Source organism: Benincasa hispida, chromosome 12, assembly GCF_027475165.1.
Source record: "Benincasa hispida cultivar pf3 chromosome 12, pf3_genome.v1.1, whole genome shotgun sequence".
In the NCBI taxonomy this organism is placed as follows: Eukaryota; Viridiplantae; Streptophyta; class Magnoliopsida; order Cucurbitales; family Cucurbitaceae; genus Benincasa; species Benincasa hispida.
This window is the reverse complement of record NC_143489.1, coordinates 79,450,039-79,474,500: the sequence shown is the minus strand read 5'-3', so window position 1 is coordinate 79,474,500 and position 24,462 is coordinate 79,450,039. Positions and strand designations below refer to the sequence as shown.

Sequence of the window (24,462 nt, the reverse complement as noted above, 5' to 3'; positions counted from 1 at the left end):
TCGTTGAACCCAAAGTGTAAAGTGTTAATAAGGCATGGAGTTTATCACAAGGCCTACAAACTCCTTGAACCAAACAACAAGTAACTCCAACTTCCAACTTATTAGCCGCCATAAGGAAGAAAAAAACATATAGGAAATAACACATTTACTCAAAAGCAAGAAAACCATTGGATGCGAATGTAGTTTTACTATTAAATCCAAAGTCAATAGGAAGATTCTTTTTTGGTTTAAAGCAAGACTTGTTGCAAAAGAGTTCATGTAATCATATAATATCAATTATTAAAAAATATATGTCCTTATTAGTATTTTACTTTCCATAACTATTAATGATAAGTGGGATTTTACCAATTAAAGGTAAAGTTGTCTTTCTTAATGGATATTTAAATAAATAAAAAAAGTTTACGTGGATAAACCTAATGGAATAGAAACATAAAACCTATTAATGACGTGTGTAAATTTAAGAAACCTCTTTATGAACTACTTCTAGAGCATGGTTTAAACAGTTTTAAGAGCTATAAAAGACAAAAATGTTTACAATATCAATTCGACCTTGTATTTGTCATTCTCAAGAAAAAAAATGTCCTTATTTTTTCGACTATGTGCAATAAAAGTTCCAATCCAAGGACAAAAGGAAAAACCTAGGATAATGTTTCGCCACTGGAAAACTCGTAGAAAATCAACAAAGGTTTGGACCTCATCGTTGAAACAATCTCAAGCTTCAAGTAAATTTAAAGAATCATCAAGTCTATTTCAACCCGAAAATGGTAAATCTATGCTTCCTCAAATGAACTTTTAGAGTTTTTGCATCAAAATTATAACTTTGTCATTCAAGAATATCTATTTATCCAACTCTTATCTATCAAGGAAAAACCGAAATATGTTTGCAAAGGCGAGTTTAGTTCAACATTAATTGGCATACTCTCTTCCTTTCTAAGGGTTGAAGGTTCGATCCCCCATCTCCATAATTGTACTCAAAAATAAAAATAAAATAAATAATAATAATAATAAAACCTGTCCCCATGATTCTCCCCTCCTATTTCCCCCTGATCATCTACAACATTCACGAAAATAGACTGTCCTGCCGTCCATTACTAGTGGTACACACAGAACAATCGATGAATGGTAAAAGCATCAAATAAACTTATCGTAAATGTGGACAGCTCCTGCAGTTCAAGCTTTCTGTTTTTTTCTGGGTAGTGCACGGCTAGAAGTCTTCTTTGCCTGAAATTTCTCGACCATGGCATAGGTCTGTAAAAGAAATGTTACTTAGTGTATTTCTTTTAATAAGAATAACTTTCATCGAAAAAAAATGAAAGAATACAACATATAAAAAAACAAGTCCACAGAAAAAAGGAAATGCCTCCACAAGAAAGGACTCAAACTATTAAAACAAAATGTCAACTTAGTTGCTAATAGCCGATTGTCCGTTACACATTTACATGATTAGAAAACAATTCTCTTACGAAAAAATAAATACTCAAATTTAATAAGACATAAACAACCCCCATTTATTGACTAAACTGACAAGGATGTTCAAGGAAATTTGTGATTGCATTGATAGATATAAAAAGGAAAACTAATAATGATCTAGACCAATTCTAATTGACATTCAATGTTGTTAATTGGTATATACAACAGATAGCTTCATAACAACATTACATTCAGTTTCATATTATTAACCAAATTGATGTTTCTCAAGTTAAATCATGCTTCATAAAAATAACTCTCAGTTTCAATTTCTTTTTTAATAAATATAAATAGCAAACGATATATGTTGACCTCCCTCAATCATCTGATCGTGCAGAAGTCACACATTCATTATTCTTAAACTTCAGAAGCGTGTACGTGGCTGAGAGAGAGGAGAAAATTTTAGAGAAAATGACAGTATTTATTTCTGGTATCAGCGCTTACTAGAACCATGGCGCTGATAATGGTGTCCCCATGGGGTAGCAAGAAATAATTTCATATGATGCTCTTGACTCTCATCAAAACTTGCATTTACTTTACAAATATCAGATCTCTATGCAATCGATATCTAAATATGCATACACGAGGACACTCGGAGAGTGATAGTGTGATAAAAAAAAGTCCCATGTTACCAATCCTCAATGTCGCATTATCTACTATATATATGATTTTGAAACTCAAGTGTTGTTAACTTCCATACCAATCAACATTGGAAACAATACGAGTGTTAATTTATTAGTTAGCAAGAATACTAATCGCATATAAATAATAATGGCACCTAAAATGAATGTCTTCAACTTCTTATATTAATTAAAAGGTTTTTTCATGGAAAAATAAATTAACACGTCTCTCTCCCTTGTCACTGCATCTCTCAAGGCTCAATCCCTCTTATTGGTTCCTTCCATCATAGGATCCCAAACGATGCTAATTCTGCATCTATAAATCATGGGTTGGTGCATTCATTTTCATACCAAGTGATCTGAAAGAATTTTCTTTCAAATGTAACGATGAACGCTATGCAGATAAATTAAGATTTTTAGTAGATGAAAATAAAACCTTCGAATAAAATATTTATGAAAGTAATACTGACATAACACAACGAGAAGTCATCTAATGCACCATCTGTGCTTACCTTCCTCACACTGGATGTCAAGCCCATGCTTGACATAGCCTTGTTGTCCACACATCTCCATAATATAGATTTCTTCTCCTGTTTCAGAAACAGCTCGCTACCTTCACCTTTAAGAACACATACATATGTGAAAGTCAAATAACTGAAATGGGAAAAAAAAAAGAAAAAAAAAAGGACTAGAATTCACAAATTTCCAAAAGAAAGAAAGAAAAAAAAAATCCATAATCATCCATAGCTTTTGATTAACAAAGTACTTTGCACAGTCACTGAAAAACATGCCTATCTACAGCATACTATTCAAGAAAACTGATGAAAATCAATTCCAGGCGAAAGTAAGCAGCTTTTGTTATTATTAACTTGAAATGCTTCAAAATGATCCAAGATGCTGACTTAATGATGCAGCAAGTGAAAGTATCAAGCCAAGTCCATGGTCAAGCTAGGGAAATCCATCCCAATTTGGAGAGTTCTCCAAAGAACTCTAATAATTCTTCTCATCACTTGCTAAGAATTGTTGACACTAAAAATTAAAAATATTCAGAACTATCCCGACACCTGTTCTGTAGTAAATTAACCTGTTGTGCTTGTATAAATTTTAGACATCAACATTACCATATAGTATAAATATGAAAATGGAATCATTTTAAATCTAATAATAAATTGTGGTTGATGTCAATTTACTATGAAAATTACAATTTAGATCATCATGAATTACCATACTATTCACAATGACCTATTCTATTTTAAAATTAAAATATTCAAAAGTATTTATCAATATGATGTTACATGTCACTGATGCAACAGTCAAGGAAAGATAAAATGTTAGTAAGAAAAATGAAAATCACTTCGTACCTTTTTCTCAATCCAGATTTGAGTATAGCTGTTGCAGCCGAATTCTAAGGACTAATTGATGTTTTGTTTCAAACAATTTAAACACAGTGTTACCGCAATGCTATGAACAACAAACCATCAAGTGCTCCTTTGTTACACTATTGATAATTAAGAGCCACGAAGTTTCAAGCAGTAATGTAAACAGAATAAGATTTAATTTTGATGGCGATTAGAATGTAAATGTAAGAAGCTATTTATTCCTATTTTATGTGTGTATAGGGAATAGAAACTTCATTGGAAAGAAAAATAGAATAGTAGGGGAGAAAAATAAGATACCCTCTCATTGAAGCCAAGGGAGCCCACAAAAAATGAGCACAATAGCATTAATGAAGAAGCAATACAAAACAAATTTAAGAGGGCAACCGATTAGAAGCTCAAAATACTAATTCAATCCTAAACTAATATGATAACTGGAATTTGTAAGCTTAAAATTTTATAGGTTAAATGTTTCAAAAGTCAAAACTTCATTTAATGGTTTTCCTCATAGACCAGTTTCAGTGATAGTTTTCCATCTATGACAATTGACAATATATCATCCACGAGAGGTGACATAGAAGTAGATAATAAACATGCACACAATGTTTGACAGCCCACAGAATAAGTAAATCGTATATAGGTTAAGTTTTATAGCAAGTTGAAGACAGAGTTTATGAATACTTAATGCACAGATAGGGATGAAAGGAGAAGTAACTCGAACCTTTTAAACATAACACCAAGTGTTCAACATATATCTTGAGACGGATGTGCGTGAAAACATGGATAAAATCTCCAACATCTTCTCTAATAACTATTTCGAAATTCTTTTTTAGTTCAAGTCCAAAGCATTTACTCAAGTGGCTATTAATGGATTCTCTCCTTGTATTTAAATCAGCTTCTCCATCCAACAAGACAGATGGAAACTCCCAGAGACCAGCAAGCAAACCTTCATCAGGCCTCTTTACAAGAAGAAATCTACTAGATTGCTCTAACTCAGACGTACCCTGATTGTCCAATATCTCAACCACACATACAGCAGAATAATCATGTCTTTGTTTGGTCTTTATCCCCTTAGCGGGATAATCTGTGACAAGAATTGAATTATCATGCTTTGAGATTGAAAGGGCCTCACAGTGATCAAACACAGGGCATGTTGAGCAGCTTGGGTTTGTTGGAGTGCATAAAGTTGCACCAAGTTCCATGAGTGCCTGATTGAAGTCCCCAGGCCTGGAAGGATCAACTAATTGAGCAGCTGCTTTCCTAATTCCTCTCCCCCAACAAATAGAGAGAGATGAGATAAGCTAATTATATTAGAATGGTTAAATGAGCATGAACTTAAAACTATTATAAATCAAATACATAAAAGTTCTATTTCATTATTTTCAGCATTATTAACAAATATAAAAACGGTGATAATTGATGAAAAGCAGAGTAGAGAAAGAAGAAAAGCACACCAAGATTTTATGTGGAAAACCCTAATCAGAGATAAAAAACCACGGGATAAAAGGATCCTTATTAGAAGACTGATACCAAGAAATACAACAGACCACCAGCTTAAATAGAAAAAAGGGAAACCCTAAGATACAATGAAAAAGACAAATGCACCTAGAGTACAAAACCCTAATTGCAACACTCCCCCTTCAAGTTGGGGCGTAGATGTCAATAAGACCCAACTTGCTCACACATGCGTCAAACAGCTGTTTGGGCAGTCCTTTTGTTAGGACATCTGCAATCTGTTGATTGGAAGGAATATAAGAAACACAAATGTTGCCACTATCAAGTCTTTCCTTGATGAAATGTCAATCAATCTTCACATGCTATGTTCTGTCATGTTGAACAGGGTTATTTGCTATGCTTATTGCAACTTTATTATCACAGTTGAGTTTCATTGGATCGATATGCTCTTCATCAAGGTCTTTCAAAACTTTTTCAAAACAAATCTCTTCACAGATTCCCAGACTCATGGCCCTGTATTCTGCCTCGGCACTACTTCTAGTAACAACACCTTACTTTTTGCTTCTCCATGTAACAAGGTTGCCTCACCCAAAGGTATAATACCCTGATGTTGATTTTCTGTCTACTATAGATCCTGCCCAATCAACATCGGTGTAAGCTTTGATGCATCGCCTTTCAGTTTTCCTGAACATGAAGCCTTTCCCTGGAGAGGTTTTCAGATATCTCAAAATGCGCTCCACTGCCCTCATGTGTTCTTCGTTTGGAGACTGCATGAACTGACTTATCATACTACTGCATAAGAGATGTCGGGTCTAGTATGAGAGATATTAATTTCCCAACAACTCGTTGATATCTTTCTTTGCTAACTGGAACACCTTTACTCATATTATTTAACTTTGCATTTGTTTCTATAGGAGTATCAACTAGTTTGCAATCTGTCATACCTGTTTCCTTAAGCAAGTCTAGAGTATACTTCCGTTGGGAAACTGAAATTCCTTCTTTCGATCGAGCTACTTCCATTCCAAGGTCCTTGATTTCGAATTCCTTAGCCATCTTTGCCTTCAATCGGTCAATCTCTGAGGTATCATCGCCTGAAATAACAATGTCATCAACATAAACAATCAAAATTGCAATTTTCCCGGATACTGACCTTTTAGTAAAAAAGAGTATGATCAAAATGACCCTGTTTATACCCTTGCGACTTTAAAAACATAGTAAACCTGCCAAACCAAACCCTTGGTGACTGTTTTAACCCATATAAGGACCTTCTTAATCTGTAAACTCAGTGATTAAACTGTTTCTCGAATCCTGGGGGAGGACTCATATAGACTTCTTCCTCCAACTCTCCATTCAGAAAGACATTCTTCACATCAAGCCGGTGAAGGGGCCAATCCTTATTAACTGCAACAGAAAGGAGGACCCGAACTGGATTTAGCTTTGAAACGGGCAAAAAAGTCTCGGAATAATCAACCCCGAAAGTCTGAGTAAATCCCCTGGCAACTAATCTGGCTTTGTATCTATCAAGTGTTCCATCGGGCCTATACTTTATTGTGAACACCTATTTACATCTGACTGCTTTATGACCACTTGGAAGATTGACTTGATCCTACGTATGATTTTTATTGAGAGCTCTCATTTCTTCCATGATTGCGGCTTTCCATTCAGGACTTTCCAAAGTTGTGTGTGTACTATTTGGTATCACCACTGTGTCTAGATTTGTAGTGAGGGCCTTGAACTCAGGAGACAGATTACTATAGGACAAGTAACTCTACAACGTATATTTTGTACATGATCTAGTACCTTTTCTTAGGGCAATTGAAAGATCAAGGGATTCATCTTTGTCTTTACTTTCTTCTGACATACTGCACTTACCCTCCGGTTTTGTTATTTTCCCACTTTCAACGATTTTTTCAGCGGGAGTAAGAGACGCTTCTTTTCCAGGTTCTACCATGTTCTCAAGAGTCACATAATCATCTGTCTTTACACCATCATTGACCTCAATTACATCTTTGCTGTCATTGTCTTCCCTGCTTTTGCTTTCAACGCTTTCAACACAGGCATCAGTTTTATCACATTTATTATCATGATCAGGGATAGGACTATTAGTACCTGGAACTGATCTCTGTTCAGACTCATGAACTGGAGCCGGAGAGATAACAGGCGGCGCTATTTCCTTCCTGAGATCCTTCCTATAGTATGTGATCCAAGGGACTTAGTTGGTCGGGAGGATAGGTGCATTGGTACTGATACTGACATCAAGGATGGGTTCAGGTTCAAGTAAGGCAAAAAGACTAGGACCCCAATTGGTTTCTTCACTAGTATGCTCCCCCTGAAGAGAACCATTGGAAAAGAATGGATGATCTTCAAAGAATGTCACATCCATAGAGACAAAGTATTTTCTGGAAGAGGGATGATAACACTTGTACCCATGCTGATGTAGAGGATACCCCACAAAGACACATTTTTGTGTTCGAGGGGTAAACTTGGTACGGTTAGAGCCGTGTGTATGGATGAACACCACACAGCCAAAGACACGAAAGGGTACATAAAAAAGAAGTCTAGTATTTGGGTAAGACTCTTTGAAGAAATCTAAGAGGGTTTGGAATTTTAGGACTCGGGATGGCATGCAATTTATTAGATGGGCTGTTGTCAAGATAGCATCACCCCATAAATAAGAAGGAAGGGAAGTTGACAACATAAGAGATCGGGCAACTTCAACTAGGTGACGGTTTTTCCGTTCGGTTATTTCATTTTGTTGAGAGGTGTATGCACAGGAACTCTGATGGACAACTCTTTTTGAGACTCGGAATTTTCGTAAGCCATTATTGAGGTACTCTAACCATTATCACTTCGGAGAATAGCGATTTTGGCGTTGAATTGAGTTTCTATAGAATTGTAAAATTGTTGGAAAACCGAAGTAACTTCTGATTTGTCTGTCAGAAGGAAGACCCAGGTTAGTCTAGTATGATTGTCAATAAAAGTTACAAACCAACGCTTCCCAGTTATGGTAGTAATAGGTGACGGACCCCAAACATCGCTATGGAACAAGATGAATGGTTTAGAGGGCTTATAAGGTTGAGAAGAGAAAGAAACACGAGGCTGTTTGGCTTGGACACACACATCGCATTTCAACTTAGAAATATTAATATTGTGAAAAAGATGAGGAAACAAATAATTCATAAACTGGAAATTAGGATGGCCTAGGCGATAATGCCATAACATATAATCTGTTTCAGAAACAGAAAAATGGGAAGGAAACAAACTAGTCCTATCACATATCCTAAAAGAGAAATCTTCAGTAAGGAAATAGAGTCCCCTGTCATGCCGGGCAGTGCTAATCGTCATCCCCGAGTTCAGATCCTAAAAAATAACAGCATCAGGTGAAAAGATAACACAACACTTCAAATCCCTTGTAATTTTACTAATAGATAACAAATTGTAAGAAACTTTTGGCATATGTAACACATCTTGGAGGATTAAGCTTGCAAAGGGCGACACCCGTCCTTTTCCAGCGACGGGGGCAAAGGACCCATCTGCAATTCTGATCCTTTCATTTCCAGCACCGGGTTGATAAGACAAAAATTGATCAGAGGAACCAGTTAAGTGGTTTGTGGCTCCTGAATCTAATATCCATGGTTTATTACCAGTTATACTCACAAGTTCAAAGGAGTGAAAAGTACCTGATTGAGTGATGGCACTTACTCCAACGGTGGTTTCCTAATTCTCAGGTTGAGTATCTCCAGTAACAGATTCACCAACAAGAGCCCGGCTTGGCTGTCATTTCTTACCATTTGGCGGTCGGCTGTGAAGCTTCCAGCACTGATCTTTCATGTGCCAAGGTTTCTTGCAATGTTCACACACTAGGGGCGGCTTACCGTACTGTTTATCTTGGATAGGACCAGATGTTTTGAAAGAAGAGGAATCAGTTGGTGTTACAGGTATACTGTTCATGGCCCTCGACCTATCTTCCTCCAGACGAACTTCAGAACAGACTTCCATTAGGGATGGTATAGGTCTGGTCCCCAATATACGATTTTGTACTGTATCAAATTTAGAGTTGAGTCCGGCAAGAAAGTCATACACGCGGTCCGTTTCCTCAGACTGATAATGTAACACTCCTCCACAAGGACAATTCTAAATCATTTCACGGCACAAATCCATCTCTTGCCACAAGAGAGACAGCTTGTTAAAGTAAGCAGTAATGTCCATTGTTCCTTGTTTACATTCATGGACCTGCTTATGTAGGATATATAAACGAGAGACATTCTGTCTCCTGAAGTAGAGTTTTGGGGCTACCTCCCAAATATCACGGGTTGTGACTGCATACAATAATGGTTTTCCAACCTGAGGTTCCATACTTCCAATCAAAATCGATCTCAACAAAGAATCCTCTCCTTTCCAAATTCGCTCTTGGGGATCACCGATCCTTGGTTTTGGTATTTCACCTGTCAGGTACCCGAATTTGTGACGGCCCTCAAGGGCCATTTTAATAGATTGGGACCAAGAAAAGTAATTATCACAATTCAACTTTTCTGCTGTAATAAAGCTAGAAGAATTGCCTATAGCTCCAGAACATAAATTTGAGGGGTAAGTAAGGAACGAAGTTACCGAGTTTTCAGGATATGGGTTTAGATCTGGTTGAATCTTGGATGTCGATCCTAGGGCTTCCCCAATAGCAGCTATCTGCTACTGGAACATCTCGTTCTGTCGTTTAATCTACAACTGCAACTGCAACTGAGTAACTTGATCTTGGATTATACTCCCTTGGTCCTGGTGGTATGATGAGGAATCTCCCCCTCCAAATTCAACCATGATTGGTGAAAACTGCCCCATTCGATTGCTCATATTCGGCTGAGAGACACCTACACATCTTCCATCGGTCTTTTGGTGCGGCAGTGGCTGAGGGGGGAAGACCGGCTACGACGGCAACAGGTGGGAAGCGTTGGGCAGCGCCAATCTTGGCTGGGTGGTGCTGATCTCACATGGAGAAGCACTAGGCATCGCCGATCTCGACTGGGTGGCGTCGTTCGGCTCTGTCTGATAGCAACCAGACTTGATCGCGGTTGGGCAGCTTCGTTCGTCTCCATCTGAACGTGACAGAACCGGATCGCAATTGGTTGCCGATTGCTGCTGGGTCTAGCAGTTGGTCGTTCCTTCTTCGAATGAACCAGTCGGCAAGTGGTAGGGCAGCGGTGGCTGGTTGGTCCGGATCTGGTCCGAATAGGTTGGGTGATCGTCACGAAAGTGAGGAAGAAGAGACTGAAAATATCTGTCAATGGCTTTTTGGATAATTCTGGTTATATCTGGGTTATTGGTTTGGGATTCTCCTATTGAATTTTCCTCAATGGTGGCTAGGGTTTCATCTCCATGCTCTGATACCATGATGAAAAGCAGAGTAGAGAAAGAGAAAAAGCACACCAAGATTTTACGTGGAAAACCCTAATCAAGGAGAAAAACCATGGGATAAAAGGATTCTTATTAGAAGACTGATACAAAGAAATACAACAGACCACTAGCTTAAATAAAAAAAAGGGAAACCCTAGGATACAATGAAAAAGACAAAAATGTCCCTAGAGTACAAAACCCTAATTTCAACAATAATCCAAGGAGAAAATAACATTTTGAAATTCTCTCTAGTCAAACCAAACATATTTATTAATTTTTAAGTTATCAAGAGAAGATGGAGATACTAAGAACGACTAGGATTAAAGATTCTATAAAAGTTTCTGCACCCCCCACCCACCCACAAGACAGACTCCAGTTTTGCATTTTTGTTATATTAACAAAAAGTCAGTTATCCTAATAATGAGGAAAGCTCACCAAACTTGCTTGACCAACTTTGGGTCTTTTGGATTTCCTGAAATAGCTTTTAATCGAGCAATGACCCTTATCACATTACCATCGACCACGGGCACCACCTGCTCAGGATACATATTTAGACATGCTCCTTGTGAGTAGGGGAAAAAAAAATAGGCCAGAAAAGCACTCACTTCATCAAATGCTATGGAGGCAATGGCCCCTGCTGTGTATTCTCCAATTCCAGCAATTTTTCGAAGGGTAGAAACCGTTTTAGGAAATCTACCACCTTCTTTGACTATCATCTTTGCACCCTAGCGACAAAATTAGAAAGGGGTATTCATCATTTCAGTTATTTTATATTTTATTAATATTATTTTGACAAGAAACATGAACTTCCATTGAGATTTGAAAAGTTGAAAGCAACCAATTTACTAAAGGATATACAAGAGTAGAAAATAAAATCCCTCTAGGACACATGCTTACCGTGTGCATTAAAGCTGAAGAACACAAATAATAAACTAGCATACCCCGTAAGACACCTCAAACTTGCAACCCCAACTTACAAAAAAAAATGTTCAACTTTCTTGAAAAACGTAATAATACATGTAACTGTAGAGATACGATACCTATGATCGATCTCGTCAAGGAAGTAGAGATATTTTAACCACTGAGGTATGCTTATCTTTTCGATTAAAGTTAATATTATTAAGTGAATAATTTTAAAACAATTTGAATAGGCAGAGCATGAAGCCCTGAGATATTTGATTTATATCGTGCTTGCTTCCCGTGGAGAGCATTTATTGTCAAAGATCCTTTTGTTCCATCCGTAACAAATTCCAAAGATAATAGCTTTGACAATGTTGAAGCAAAAGATGCTTGCCTTCCCTTTGAAGCCATGGCTGTAAAGGAGAGTTAAAAAAAATTGTTCTTGCCTCTGAAGTTGTTGATTCACAAACGATCAAATATATAGAAGAGGGCCATCTATAGGTGCCTAATGTATGTTCAATGGAAAAACACATGAAGAACGTCTTCATAAAAGGCAGCAGCTAGGACTCAACACCCGATTCAGGCATTCTTTTTGGATTTTCATTGCAAGTGTCTAACCTCTCCATAAATACCAACCATGTCAAAATATTCATCTTCTTCAAATTTCTAGATTTTCATATGGCAGAAACAAAGGCTGTTGACAATCAAGCAATAGGCATGTCCCTCTAAATGTTTTAGTAAAGCCTTGAATGAGTTACCACCCTGAAGACTCCAAATTCCAGCTTCTAAAATCTTCCTCTCTAACTATAACTTTTCCATGTGAAAATTCTAGCAAGCTGCAATATTCAGTTACCTCCTCATCTTTCAACACAAACTTATTCACACTTTGTTCTAAAAGTTTATTATCTTGCAGTTCGAATAAAGAAGTGAAATGCAGAAACTTATATTTAAATGTCACCTAAATCAACCATCATGAGTTGACCTAGTGGTAAATCGGGAGGCATGACCTTGATAAAGGGTTAAGAGAACATGGGGTTCAATCCATGGTGACCATCTAGAAATATTTTACCAGTTTTCTTGACACCTAAATGTTGTAGAGTCAAACAGGATATCCCTAGGAGCACATAGCGGCCAAGACACTCAAGCGCATAGCTGGCCAAGACACTCCCAGATATAAACAAAAACAATTGTCAACCTAAATCGTGTCCAAGGTAACTGAAAGGAATAAAGATGGTGGCAGATATGAATGGAACTGAAATTTCATTAGTAGAGAGAGTAAAGATTACCTCCAAAAGATAACGAGCTCGTCTATAATACCCCAAGCCTGCCCACATTTCATTCACCTCCTGACAGATATCTAAATTCATTTACTAAGAGTAAAGAAGACAGTATTGTTAGTTGAAAGAAAATTCCAAACAAACCTCAAGAGAAGCACGAGAGAGATGTTGAACGGTGGGCCATTTAATCATCCAACGGTTGTAATAGTGGACGACGGTCTGAACTCTCGTCTGCTGCAGCATTATTTCTGAAACCCACACACCATAAGCCCGTGTTTCAGGTTCCCCTTTGTCCAATCTCCTCCATGGAAGATCTCTGCGGCTACGGTCGTACCATTCCAATAGCGATGCCCTGATTATCTGAACATTGTCTACGCTGAACATAATATCTTCAATGTCAACAACTGCTTCCCTTTTCGACGGACTTGAGCCCCGGCGTTTTCGTTCCTTCGTTGGTTTCTTTTTCCGACGAAAACCAGTCTTTTGCTTCGTGTACTCCTCGATCTCGTTCTTTACTCCGCCGCTCATACTGCAACAACCCGACCCACTACCCTGATTACTCGTCAGTAATCGCCCACAACTACAAATTTGGCAAAACAGAAATATTTGTACATTAAGGAGAAAGTTGTTAACCAAAGAGAAGGCAGAAGAAATGAGAAACGACTATGGAAGATGTACGGATGTAGGAGGACCTAGTCCATAATCAGTGTAGCAGGGTTGGAAAAAAAATCACCTAATTAGGGCGGGAAATACCAGTTTGACGATTTGGGGTTCAAAGCTGGAGGGAAGTGATAGTTCTCCAACTTGAAGGATACAGACATACAGAGAGAGAGGAAGAAAGGAATTATCAATTATGTATTCTGAGGAGTGCACCACACCCTTCCATGGTCGTGAGTCTGTTTATAGTCGCAATTGTTATCATAGTTAACAAGGTTGAAATTTCTAGAAAAATACTTTGAATTGGGAGGGTCATCCTCTTAGTGAGCTTATCATATCCCAAACCTACACATGTGAAGAAGTAGAGTATACTAGAACAGTTGAGAGAACCACGTTGAAGGAAACTTGACAAAAGGACGTTGTAACTTTGAGAGAAGAATCGAGTGTTCTCTTATCTTTTTATGATACAACAATTGATTTGTTCAACACTTCATTTTTACAAGTTGAACAAAAATTATAAAACTTGACGAAATCGTTAGAAAATATCCCACTAAAGATTCGAGGTAATCGAAGGATCAAAGGGTGCATTGTGATGGAAAGTTCAATTGATACACTGAAACCTTTTCTTCAACCCATTTCTCCAACACATTAGTGATGTAACGAACATATGCGTGGCGGAAGAAATAACGTATCTAAAGTATTCTAATTAGATTAATTTCAGAGAATAAGTATACAATTAAATTAAGAACAAAAGGAATAGAAGATACAACCTTTAATCTCAAGTCTTCTCCAAATCAGCTTCAATCTCCTCACGAACGATTCGTAAACCACCACAAGAATCTTCCCGACTATTCTCTAGCCTTAGAACAGGATGATGGGATCCAGTGAGTGACTAATTTTGACAAGAAAATGTTAAAAATCTGAGAGAAAATAGGTTAAGATTATTAAATAATTTCATAAAAGTCCACTTGGCTAAGAGAGCTAAAATTCACAAAACTCTTCTCTTTATAGATCATATCATGCAAAATATGCCACTTTGAGTTTGATGAGAATTTGCCACTCAAAAATCCACTAACTCAAACTAGGATTAATGAGGCAAGTGTCTTCAATTGAAAACAACACTTAGCAATGTAAATGTTGGAATTTCCCACTCAAAATTGTTGATCTTTCCATTAACTTGGTCAAAGGTCAAAGTTTGACTCTCAAAAATCCAAAGTCAACAATTTTGAATTTTTGACTTTCAAAGTCAAAAGTCAACATTTTGCATTTTTTATTTAGTCAACAATTTTGACTTCTGAAGGAATTTTGACCTAGCCAACTATTTTGACTTTTATTGCAATTTTGACCAATTCCATTTAATTTCAAAATTAATTCTAAAAATTAATTTTAAAATTAAATTAATATTAAATAATTAATTAAACAATTTAATTAATTTAATTTAATATTAAATCCAACAATAATCTCAATCAATATGAATCCCTATTCGTAATCTTGGTATTTAAATCTTATTTAAATATTTCCTATTTTCTCTCTCTTTATGTTTAATTCACAATTAAATATTATGTTCAATATATCGTATATATTTAACGTTTTGCTCAAAAAATTGAATTCAAACACTTCAAATTCATTCGTCACGCTGTTTTAAAATGTAGTTCGATAGAGCTAGAAGGGGAACCTCATGGACCTTCAGATCATGGGCCCCAACGATCGTTAACTACTGGGTCACTCCACTAAAGCCCAGTAGTTGCACTCCCGTTACTGTAGATATATTATTGTCCATTCGATATAACCATAATCAATAAGTCAATCCTTCACAGGTTGTTCGTAATAACAGTTGGGTCAAAAGTTGTTTTACTCCCAAGATTACATCTTGCTCCTTAAGTCCCACTGAACCTCTAATGACAATTGGTTTGTGATCCAATCACTAAACCGAGTCTCTCTCGAGCCAATGAGAGGGTGGAGTCTCTTGTCCAAGAACCGGAGTCAACACATAAGGGAACAACCTCTCTACTATCCCTAAAAGTGAGTAGGAATGAATTCCGTCTAGCACCTTACGTCCCTAACTATCTACCCAATCTTACTTTTGAAATGGGAGGTTTATTGAGCCGGCGTTGTTGAGCCAACCCTCACCCATACAAATCTAATGATAATCTCGAATAAACAAGAGTCCATAGTTAGTTCAGGATTAAGGTCAAGCTACCTAAGTCATCGCTTTGAAATAGTCAGTCTTAAACAGTAAACAACATTATAAAGTAAGAGTGGCTTATTTCTTGGTTCAATCTTATACAAACTCTTTGCACATGACATCTCCACTCGCATGACTCCTCATAAACGATTTAGGATCATATCGTTTATATTAAATACTGTTGGAATTGATGCCCTAAATCTCGTAGGGTCCCATATTTTGCAATTGTAATGTACAAACATTTTATTTATGTAATAAAATATGTGACATTTTATTTCAAAGTTAGTTGTATTAACCACAAACTAATAAACTAACATTCAAGGTTATCTTGTAGTTTAAACATGTATATAGAGACATACTGGTAGATCATGTTTAAGTGATAACCTAAATAGTTTGTAGTAAATAGATAAGTCTAGATATCTTATCTTGGTTACACTACAAGTATGACCCACTTTGTAGATATTACAATTGTTGTAAAGTGCTACAGATGATCTGATTATGAGCATTCATGTGGAGACATGTGAGCGGGGATATTATATAAAAAGGAGTTTGTATAAGATCGAACCACGAAATGTTTAGTCTCATTATATAACATCATCTATAATAGAGACTTACATTTCACCAGGATGACCATAGGTAACATGACCCGAATTCTGAGTGAATTATGAACTCCTATCTATGAAGACGATCCTTTGATTTGTATGGGTGAGAGGAGCCAGATCACCAACTCAACAAGCCTACCATTTTGGGGATTCTTCTTATTGAGGAGCTGGGAACACAACTACACAAGAAGGAATTCACTCATTCCTCATTGTTGGGACAAGTAGATAAGTCTAGATATCTTATCTTGGTTACACTACAAGTATGACCCACTTTGTAGATATTACAATTGTTGTAAAGTGCTACAAATGATCTGATTATGAGCATTCATGTGGAGACATGTGAGCGGGGATATTATATAAAAAGGAGTTTGTATAAGATCGGACCACGAAATGTTTAGTCTCATTATATAACATCATCTATAATAGAGACTTACATTTCACCAGGATGACCATAGGTAACATGACCCGAATTCTGAGTGAATTATGAACTCTTATCTATGAAGACAACCCTTTGATTTGTATGGGTGAGAGGAGCCAGATCACCAACTCAACAAGCCTACCATTTTGGGGATTCTTCTTATTGAGGAGCTGGGAACACAACTACACAAGAAGAAATTCATTCATTCCTCATTGTTGGGACAAGTAGATAAATTGCTCCCTAAAGGTTGATTCCGGGACTTGAACATTGTGGTGCCACACCCTTTCTTACCCCAGAGGGGTTTGGTCATAGTTGGACTATATTTATTGTTCATTAGAGGGATCAATGGTACTTTAGTTAGATGTAACTATAGGGGCAAAACGGTAATTTTGGTCCAGTTGTACTTACGAACAATTTGTGAAGGGTCATCGCATTGTTGATTGGTTATATCCAATGGACACAGAAATATATTTGTAGTGTGAATAGTGCAGCTGTCGATCTTTAGTAGAGTGTCCGACAGTTAACGGATAGTGAATAATTTAACTAAAGAGTTTAATTAATTATTCACATACCGTTGGAACTTCAAGCTATAGGTCTATGAGGTCCCCTCGGTGGCTCAACGAGATTTAATGAGAATTAATTCTTGGATTAATTTGAATAGTTCAAATTAATTGAGGGATTATGGACCTTAATATTAATATTGTTGTTTTCAAAACTTATTAGAGAAATATTATTATTTTGAGAGTTCGAGGCTAGAGCTCGAACGTTGAGAACTCGACTAATGTGGAGGTCGAACGTTGAGAACTCGACGAACAAAGAAAAACTTGGAAACAATACATAGGCCGAAACTTCAACCCTCGTCAAGGAAAATCTCGTGAATCTCGCTTAGGTTATCGAAGGTTGAAGTTTCGATACACATCCACCCTCGAGATTGCAAGTTTATTACTTTTCTTTTTCCCTCATAGAGGAAATAAAGTACTAAGATGGTATACTATATGTATTTGTGTACTCAAGCTGCTTCTAACAACCTATGCATTTTTTATTATGTCGAATTAGACGGAAGCTTATGGGATTGACGTGAGGGGGTGGGGATGGCTATATTTCTGGGAGCGAACTCCAGGTGAATACGAAGCGCATGGATACAAGTTATGCCTTGGAATGAAAGACAATTCCGAATTAGCTTTGTCTACAAACAAAATTTTGTATATTAGGTTGTCGAAGGTTACACACATGTCGAAACTTCAAAACGATTAAAGAGATAAGTGGGCTGAAGCAGATTAAGGAGAGAGCGAGATTCAAAGCGAGATAGTAGGAGAGAGCGAGATGTTGAACAAGATTTTAAGAGAACGCGGGATTCAAAGCGAGATTTTAAGAGAGAGCGAGATTCAAAACGAGAATGTTGGAGAGAGCGAGATGTAGTTTATATTGACTAATCTGACTAACATTGAACTTGGTAAAATGAAATGGTTGAATAATTGAAAAATGAGATTATTCAGGAATACACATTGGATGCTAAGATTACACATTGAGTTTCTGGTAGTAGATCCATAATAAAAAAAGTGTTTGTGATTGTTTCAGAAGAAATGAAAGCTAGTAATCATTAATGGAAAAATAACAACAATAACAGAGAGAGCGAGAGAGCGAGATCTTAGGAGAGAGCGAGAGCGAGAGCGAGATCTTAGGAGAGAGCGAGACTAAGAGAGCAAGATCTTAGGAGAGAGCGAGAGTCTTCACTTTATTTGAACTTTCCATAGAAATATATATTAAAAAAAAAAGAGAAAAAAGAGCTAATAATCATACTATAATTGAATAATCATTAGACAATAAATTGAATATATTAGATTATTATACTATAATTGAATAATCATTAGACAACAAATTGAATAGATTAGATTATTATACTATAATTGAATAATCACTAGACAATAAATTAAATATATTAGATTATATACTATAAATTGAATATATTAGATTATTATAATGTAAAACGTTATTGATTACAAAACAAAAAAAAATTGAATATGCAGTAGATTATTATAAAAAAAAATTGAATATACAATAAATTATAATAGAAAAAATTGAATATACAATAAAATGAATATATAATAAAAAAATTATTTATTATTCAATCCCTAACTATCTAGAGCCCGCCTTTGTAACGAAGGACACTTCCTTCGATTATGTCCTAACTGATTGCAAAATCCACATCGTTGTCGAGTGGCTGGTTCTGTCCAATCCATCTCGTTGTGATAACGTGAACTTTTCGATCTACCAAGTCTTCTCAACAACGATGGATCAAGATGTAAGACGGGCATATTAGGGTGCGTGATCCAATAATTTTCATGCGGTACAGGTTGAAATTGAGGAGAGTAACATTCAGAATACATTGACAATTTGTAATAGTCCTCAATAAAATCTTTGTAGTTCATGTTAAAATGTGAGCAAACGGCCATAAAATGTGAGCATGGAATGCCGAATGCTTGCCACTTGTTACATGAACAGTACCACTTGGTATGATGGCTTGTTCGAGATCACTAAGTATGAAACACCTGAGAGAAATTGTAACACACGAAGAGGTATGTTTAATACCGAGTGGTACTGTTCATGTAACAAGTGGCAAGCATTCGCATTCCATGTTTGCATTTTATGGCAGTTTGCTCACATTTTAACATGAACTACGAAGATTTTATTGAGGACTACTACAAATTATCAACGTATGCTGAATGTCACTCTCTTCAATTTCAACCTGTACTGCATGAAGATTATTGGATCACACACCCTAATATGCCCGTTTTACATCCTGATCCATCGTTGTTGAGAAGGCCTGGTAGACTGAAAAGTTCACGTTATCACAACGAGATGGATTGGACAGAACCAGCCACTCGACAACGATGTGGATTTTGTAACCAGTTAGGACATAATCAAAGGAAGTGTCATTCGTTACTAAGACGGGCTCCAGATAGTTAGAGATTGAATAATAAATAATTTTTTTTTATTAAATATTCATTTTATTGTATATTCAAATTTTTTATTATAATTTATTGTATATTCAATTTTTTTTATAATAATCTATTGTATATTCAATTTTTTTTATTTTTATAATCAATAAAGTTTTACATTATTCTTTACCCTCACACTTTTCTTTACTATTCAATTATAGTCAATTTTAATTTTTTTTTTTTTTCAGATAATGGCTTTAAACCTAGGACCTGTTGATCCCGATGTTTTGTACGACCAATCCATTCATTGATCATATATTGTATGGCGAGATCATACTACTGGAGAAATATCTTGCAGATGTCGAGAGGTAGGATTTATTCAGTTGGACTGGCATCTAATCACAGCCTTGGTCGAGAGATGGAGGCCCGAGATGTATACATTCCATATGTCTGTTGGAGAGTGCACTATCACTCTACAAGACATAGAAGTGTTGTTGGGGTTACCTGTTGACGGTGAGTCGGTCACCGGAGTGATGTACGATGACTAGTTAGAAGTTTGTCAAGTGTACCTCGGTGCAACCCCATCTGCCAACAAGATTAAAGGATCGAGATTGAGTTTAATATGGTTAGGAACACAATTTCGTGAGCTCACAAATGATGCAGACGAGGAAACTGTCATAAGATATGCGCGAGCATATATACTACAAATGATGGGTGGAAGTCTGTTTTCAGATAAATCAAGTCATTTTGTTCACTTGATGTTCCTGCCACTGTTAGCTAACCTCCATGATGCGGGGCGGTATTCGTGGGGTGGAGTATACTTGGCATGGTTGTATAGACAACTATGCAAAGCAATAAGACCTGAGGTTCGAGAGATAGTTGGGCCTCTCATACTTTTGTAACTATGGGCTTGGGAGCGATTTCCAACAATGGCTCCACAGCTACATCATGTTAATGACGCTCAGTTAGTTGGACAAGCCTACGGTTCTCGGTATGTTGTTTTCATTCAAATTATTTTTATATCACTGATCTAGTTAATTTAAATTCTAAATTATCAATTTAAAAATTTAGGTAGAGAGACAAATTTTGTGTGACTAGGACAGCCACACATGTAGTCAACCATTTGATCTGCTTCAACCTGAACATGTACATTACACTAAACCTAATTGATTATTTTATTCACATTTTTATTGTATTTGTCTTTAATATTCTCTAATATAATATTTTGTGTTTCAGGTTATTTGGGAGCTGTACAAAATTATTGTACATACTTTGCTTAATTTTTATACGAATGGTCAAAACATATGGCGGACGATGAGTCCTCTCATATGTTTTCACATTGGTGAGTGGTATCTTCCTGACAGGGTGATGAGACAATTCATAGGATGTCCCATCGCCTTGTAATACTGAACCCATACTGCATGATATTGACCTAAGGACTGGAGATTGGTCCGAAAAAGTTGTACATTTGGTAGTGCGATGGCACTATCGTGCAAGGTTTATTGCAGTGGGGGTTTCTCTTGAACAGTTTGACACAGATGTCACTCAAGAATATATTAATTGGTATAATAATATCACAAAGCGCTATGTCATTCGTTTGGGAGCAGCTGTGAGTCGTCTGGTAAATGAATGAATATTATCTAATTTTTTAATTTAAATTTATTTTAAATATTGTCTAATTGTTTTATAATTCACAGAGATCGAACAATAGTTGACTCCGTGAGGTTGCGAATGATCCGAACCAGGTTCTTGCTATATGTAGTGACAACCAAAGCTATATGGAGGAAATTCATTATATGTACGATATACCTATTGTTCCTCTACCAGCTCCTAGACGTAGAGGACTTATTCGGGAAGAGAATGAGTTTGATGAGGTTGCACATAATGTGGAAGAGTTGTCCCTTATGACGCAAACGCAGAGTCAAACTGATTATGTTAGTCCGATGATGATAATGCCAGCATTTGGTTCAGGACATTATGACTCAGAGGCTGGTCCTTCGTCTTCATACGTGCATGGACATGGGCGGGGTCGTGGAGAGCATAATGTTTTTTTATATTATGAAGCGCTTGTAGAGGTACCATAGCAACATCAAGAAGAACCCGAGCAACCTTAAGTTCGAAGTCGACGACGACAACCAACTCGAATCGACAACGTCCGCCTTGTGGGACAAATTGATTTTTGTAATTATTTTTATAAAAATGAGATATTTAATTTACATTTTTTTTTATTTTTATGAGTTATTATTTTTTTAATTTATTCTTTTTAGAGTTTAAATAAAACAATAAAATATTTTTAGAAATTGTTTTTATAAAATGGAAAATTTAAAAAAAAAAAGAAAAAAAGAAAAAAAGAAAGGATTATAAAGAAGAAGGTGGAATGTGTAATAATTAAAACGGAAAAAAAAAGAAATTTGTACGGTATTCTCACTCTCTATCAAAATCTCGCTATTTCGCTCTCGCTCTCGCTCAAAATCTCCTTCTCGCTCTCGTTCTCACTCAAAATCTCGCTCTCTCGCTCTCTCAAAATCTCACACTCTCTCATAATCTCGCTCTCGAATTTGATTGGGAAGTTCAGTGGCGAAAAGAAGGAGATTCATTAGCTCATTATTTAGTCAGACTTGCTGAGATGACAGAATCCGTAAAAATTATTCAACAAGCTTTGGAAGGAATTCCAGGGGGGCCTTATGAAAATTTAGAAATACGATCTTTTGATAGAGGAAGGTCTCCGAAATAATAATTAAACAGACTCAATAATAATGTTAGGAAGGGCAAGGTCGAGGGTTCAAAGTTCGACGTACAAATGAAAGGAAGGTCGAGGGTTCAAAATTCGACCTATTTAGGTCGAATTTTCAACCTTCGACTTATTTAAAAAAATAATAATATTTTTACGAATGGTTTGAAAACAACGATATTTTTCTAAATAGTTTCTAAAAGGACAATATCCTTTTAATTTTTCCCTGTATTAATTAATTTAAATTAATTTAATTTTTTAAATGAATTGTTTTTTAATTATTGGGTGGGAAATAACTTCTCTCCCCAATTTTCTCTCCACCCATCTCACTTATTATGTGGGTGGTTGAGAGATGGATGATCTTCCTCTTCTCCCTTTTTGGTTAGAGAACTTACAAAAGAAAAAAAAAATACAGATACATTTTGAGTTTCTTCTTGATCTCTAATCTCTATTTACTCTTCCCTCACCAAAATAGCTAGAGTCCACTCCTCCTGGGTTCTCTACCTGAGAAGACTGTGGTTAGAAGTGGTGGTGTCCAATTGGCTATTTCAATTATGTTCGAGGAAACGTGAAGTTCGGAGTCTTCGAGGGTAAGCCTCCTATTCCTTTTTTTTTTTCTCTTATATTTTATTAAGCATGCTATGATTCTGAGTTAAATGCATGATTCTGTATATCTCTGTAAATTTTTTATATTCCATAAAATTGGGAAGATTGGAAGATCTATCGCTTCTGCTCAAGGACCCTTCAAATACAAAGTGGGCCATATTCGGTAGTATTCCCAGCATAAAGTACCCAGCCTTATTGTATTTGCTATCTATTCGAACTTGATCCACTTTTATGTCACTATATAAAGTCCAAGTGTTCATATAATAGCCAGGGAACATAGGTGTTCTATGTTCAATCTTTTGTATTTTTCAATAACATCAAGACATTTTATCCAAAACAAAATGGAAGGGATGACTTTAGGATAATTAAAACCGAAACAACAATTTTTTTTTTTTTAATTGAAACAACTTTAAAATAGAAACAACAATTGCAATGTAAAAGGATAAACATCAAAAGATTTCATTCATTAATTGTAAAAATCGATGCAATTATATAAATCTAATAAATTTATATAATGTTTAAAATGGAAGGATGATGTTTGACAATCTAATAAATTTGATTTTTAAAAAATTTGAAATCACTAAAAATTGATTTATGAAATATCAGCTGGATGGTGATTGTGTAAAAGGTGATTAACTGGGAATCTCCAACAAAATTTCCCCTTATTTTATGTAGTTTCTGAAAATCTAAAATACCCCTATATTTAAGCATCAAACTATCATTTCTCTATCAGATTTCTCTCCCTCCTCACACAGCAACTTCAATTTTCCTTTCAAGAAGCTTGTCCATCGTCACCGTTCCAACAACTTTGATAGCCTCTCAACGATCTTCTTCAACGAGCTTCTCCATCCTCGTTGTTCCAGCAGCTTCCATCGCCTTTCAACGAGCTCTTCTATCATCATCGTTCCAACAACTTGCATTGTCTCTTTCCTTCTATCTTCATCGTTCCAAGTATTTATTTGATGATTTTGTAATAGTCTTGAGTTTCTCGTTATTTTTATGGTTTATTCTGCGATTTTTATCAAGCATCTGGTTATTTGTGGAAGAATCAAAGTGGGTTTTGTTTGGAATCTTGAGTTACTAAATCTCATTTGTTGATTGCTGCCTAGAACATGTTTGATCAAATGTTTCTGTGAATTTTAGGGTTTAGGGTTGATTTTGATCTAGAATTTTGTTCTTAATGTGTGGTTAAGTTGGTGCTCTGAATGTGTTTGACAAATTTTTCTATTGTTTCTTCTATTTCCCTTAGAATTTGGCAATTAAAGAGATTGTAGCTTTTAGGAATTATTGATTCAATCGCTTGGTTGACTCTGGTTGATTGTTGGTAAAGTTTTGAGGAACGGATATGTGAAGAAAAGGTTCAAAAGATTTTTTTTTTTTTAAAAAAATGGAAACTAAACTTTTCCTGCATATAATGAAAGGAGCAATAGCTCAAAATACTATTAGGTGCATCTGGATATCTTAATTGTGTTGACACTCTCATAGTGCCCTCATCATTTCCAATACGAAATAAAAGGATTCAAAGATTACAAAAATACTAAATCGTTTGATTACATAGAAAATAAAAACACATTTCAATTAAGACAAATATCTTGTATGGAATAATCTTAAAAAGGCTTGGATTGTGAACTTCAAGAAGAAACTAAGAGGCGGGTTGACCCCTATCTGTCAGGCTAATTTTTAGATTTATCATGGAAAACTCTCTAGTTACGTTCAAATCAAATCTTAGAAACCAAAACTTTAATTACATTAACCATAGTATCGAGCTCTAAAGGCAAGGTAAGGACCAACTAGCAAATGGAGAAAGTTGTCTCTAGTTGTATTGCCAAAAACCCATTGCCCAT

General features: G+C 36.0%; 1 protein-coding gene across 4 annotated transcripts; it reads right to left on the bottom strand.

The window, feature by feature from the left end:
• Positions 1–891: 891 nt before the first annotated feature.
• LOC120067319 (HhH-GPD base excision DNA repair family protein) lies at positions 892–13,442 on the bottom strand. Of its 4 annotated transcripts, none has more exons than XM_039018882.2 (8): positions 13,214–13,442; positions 12,625–13,060; positions 12,490–12,549; positions 10,909–11,028; positions 10,739–10,836; positions 4,185–4,723; positions 2,600–2,706; positions 892–1,248 (listed from the first exon to the last, which is right to left on the bottom strand). In XM_039018882.2, the coding sequence occupies exons 2-8, from the start codon at positions 13,006–13,008 to the stop codon at positions 1,171–1,173; spliced, it is 1,386 nt and encodes a 461-aa protein (XP_038874810.1). In that variant the 5' UTR covers positions 13,009–13,060; positions 13,214–13,442; the 3' UTR covers positions 892–1,170. The 4 variants fall into 4 exon arrangements, with proteins under 4 accessions (XP_038874810.1, XP_090164879.1, XP_038874809.1 ...); XM_090308753.1 differs by having other exon boundaries at positions 4,185–4,690; XM_039018881.2 differs by having other exon boundaries at positions 4,185–4,690; positions 13,234–13,416.
• Between the last annotated feature and the right edge of the window lie 11,020 nt (positions 13,443–24,462).

Coding starts and splice junctions, on each gene's coding strand:
- LOC120067319 (XM_039018880.2), bottom strand. CDS start 13,301: ATGTCTGTATCCTTCAAGTTGGAGAACTATCACTTCCCTCCAGCTTTG. Junction 12,550..12,624: donor TCTCTCGTGCTTCTCTTGAG/GTTTGTTTGGAA, acceptor GATATCTGTCAG/GAGGTGAATGAAATGTGGGC. Junction 10,837..10,908: donor CCTCCATAGCATTTGATGAA/GTGAGTGCTTTT, acceptor TATCCTGAGCAG/GTGGTGCCCGTGGTCGATGG.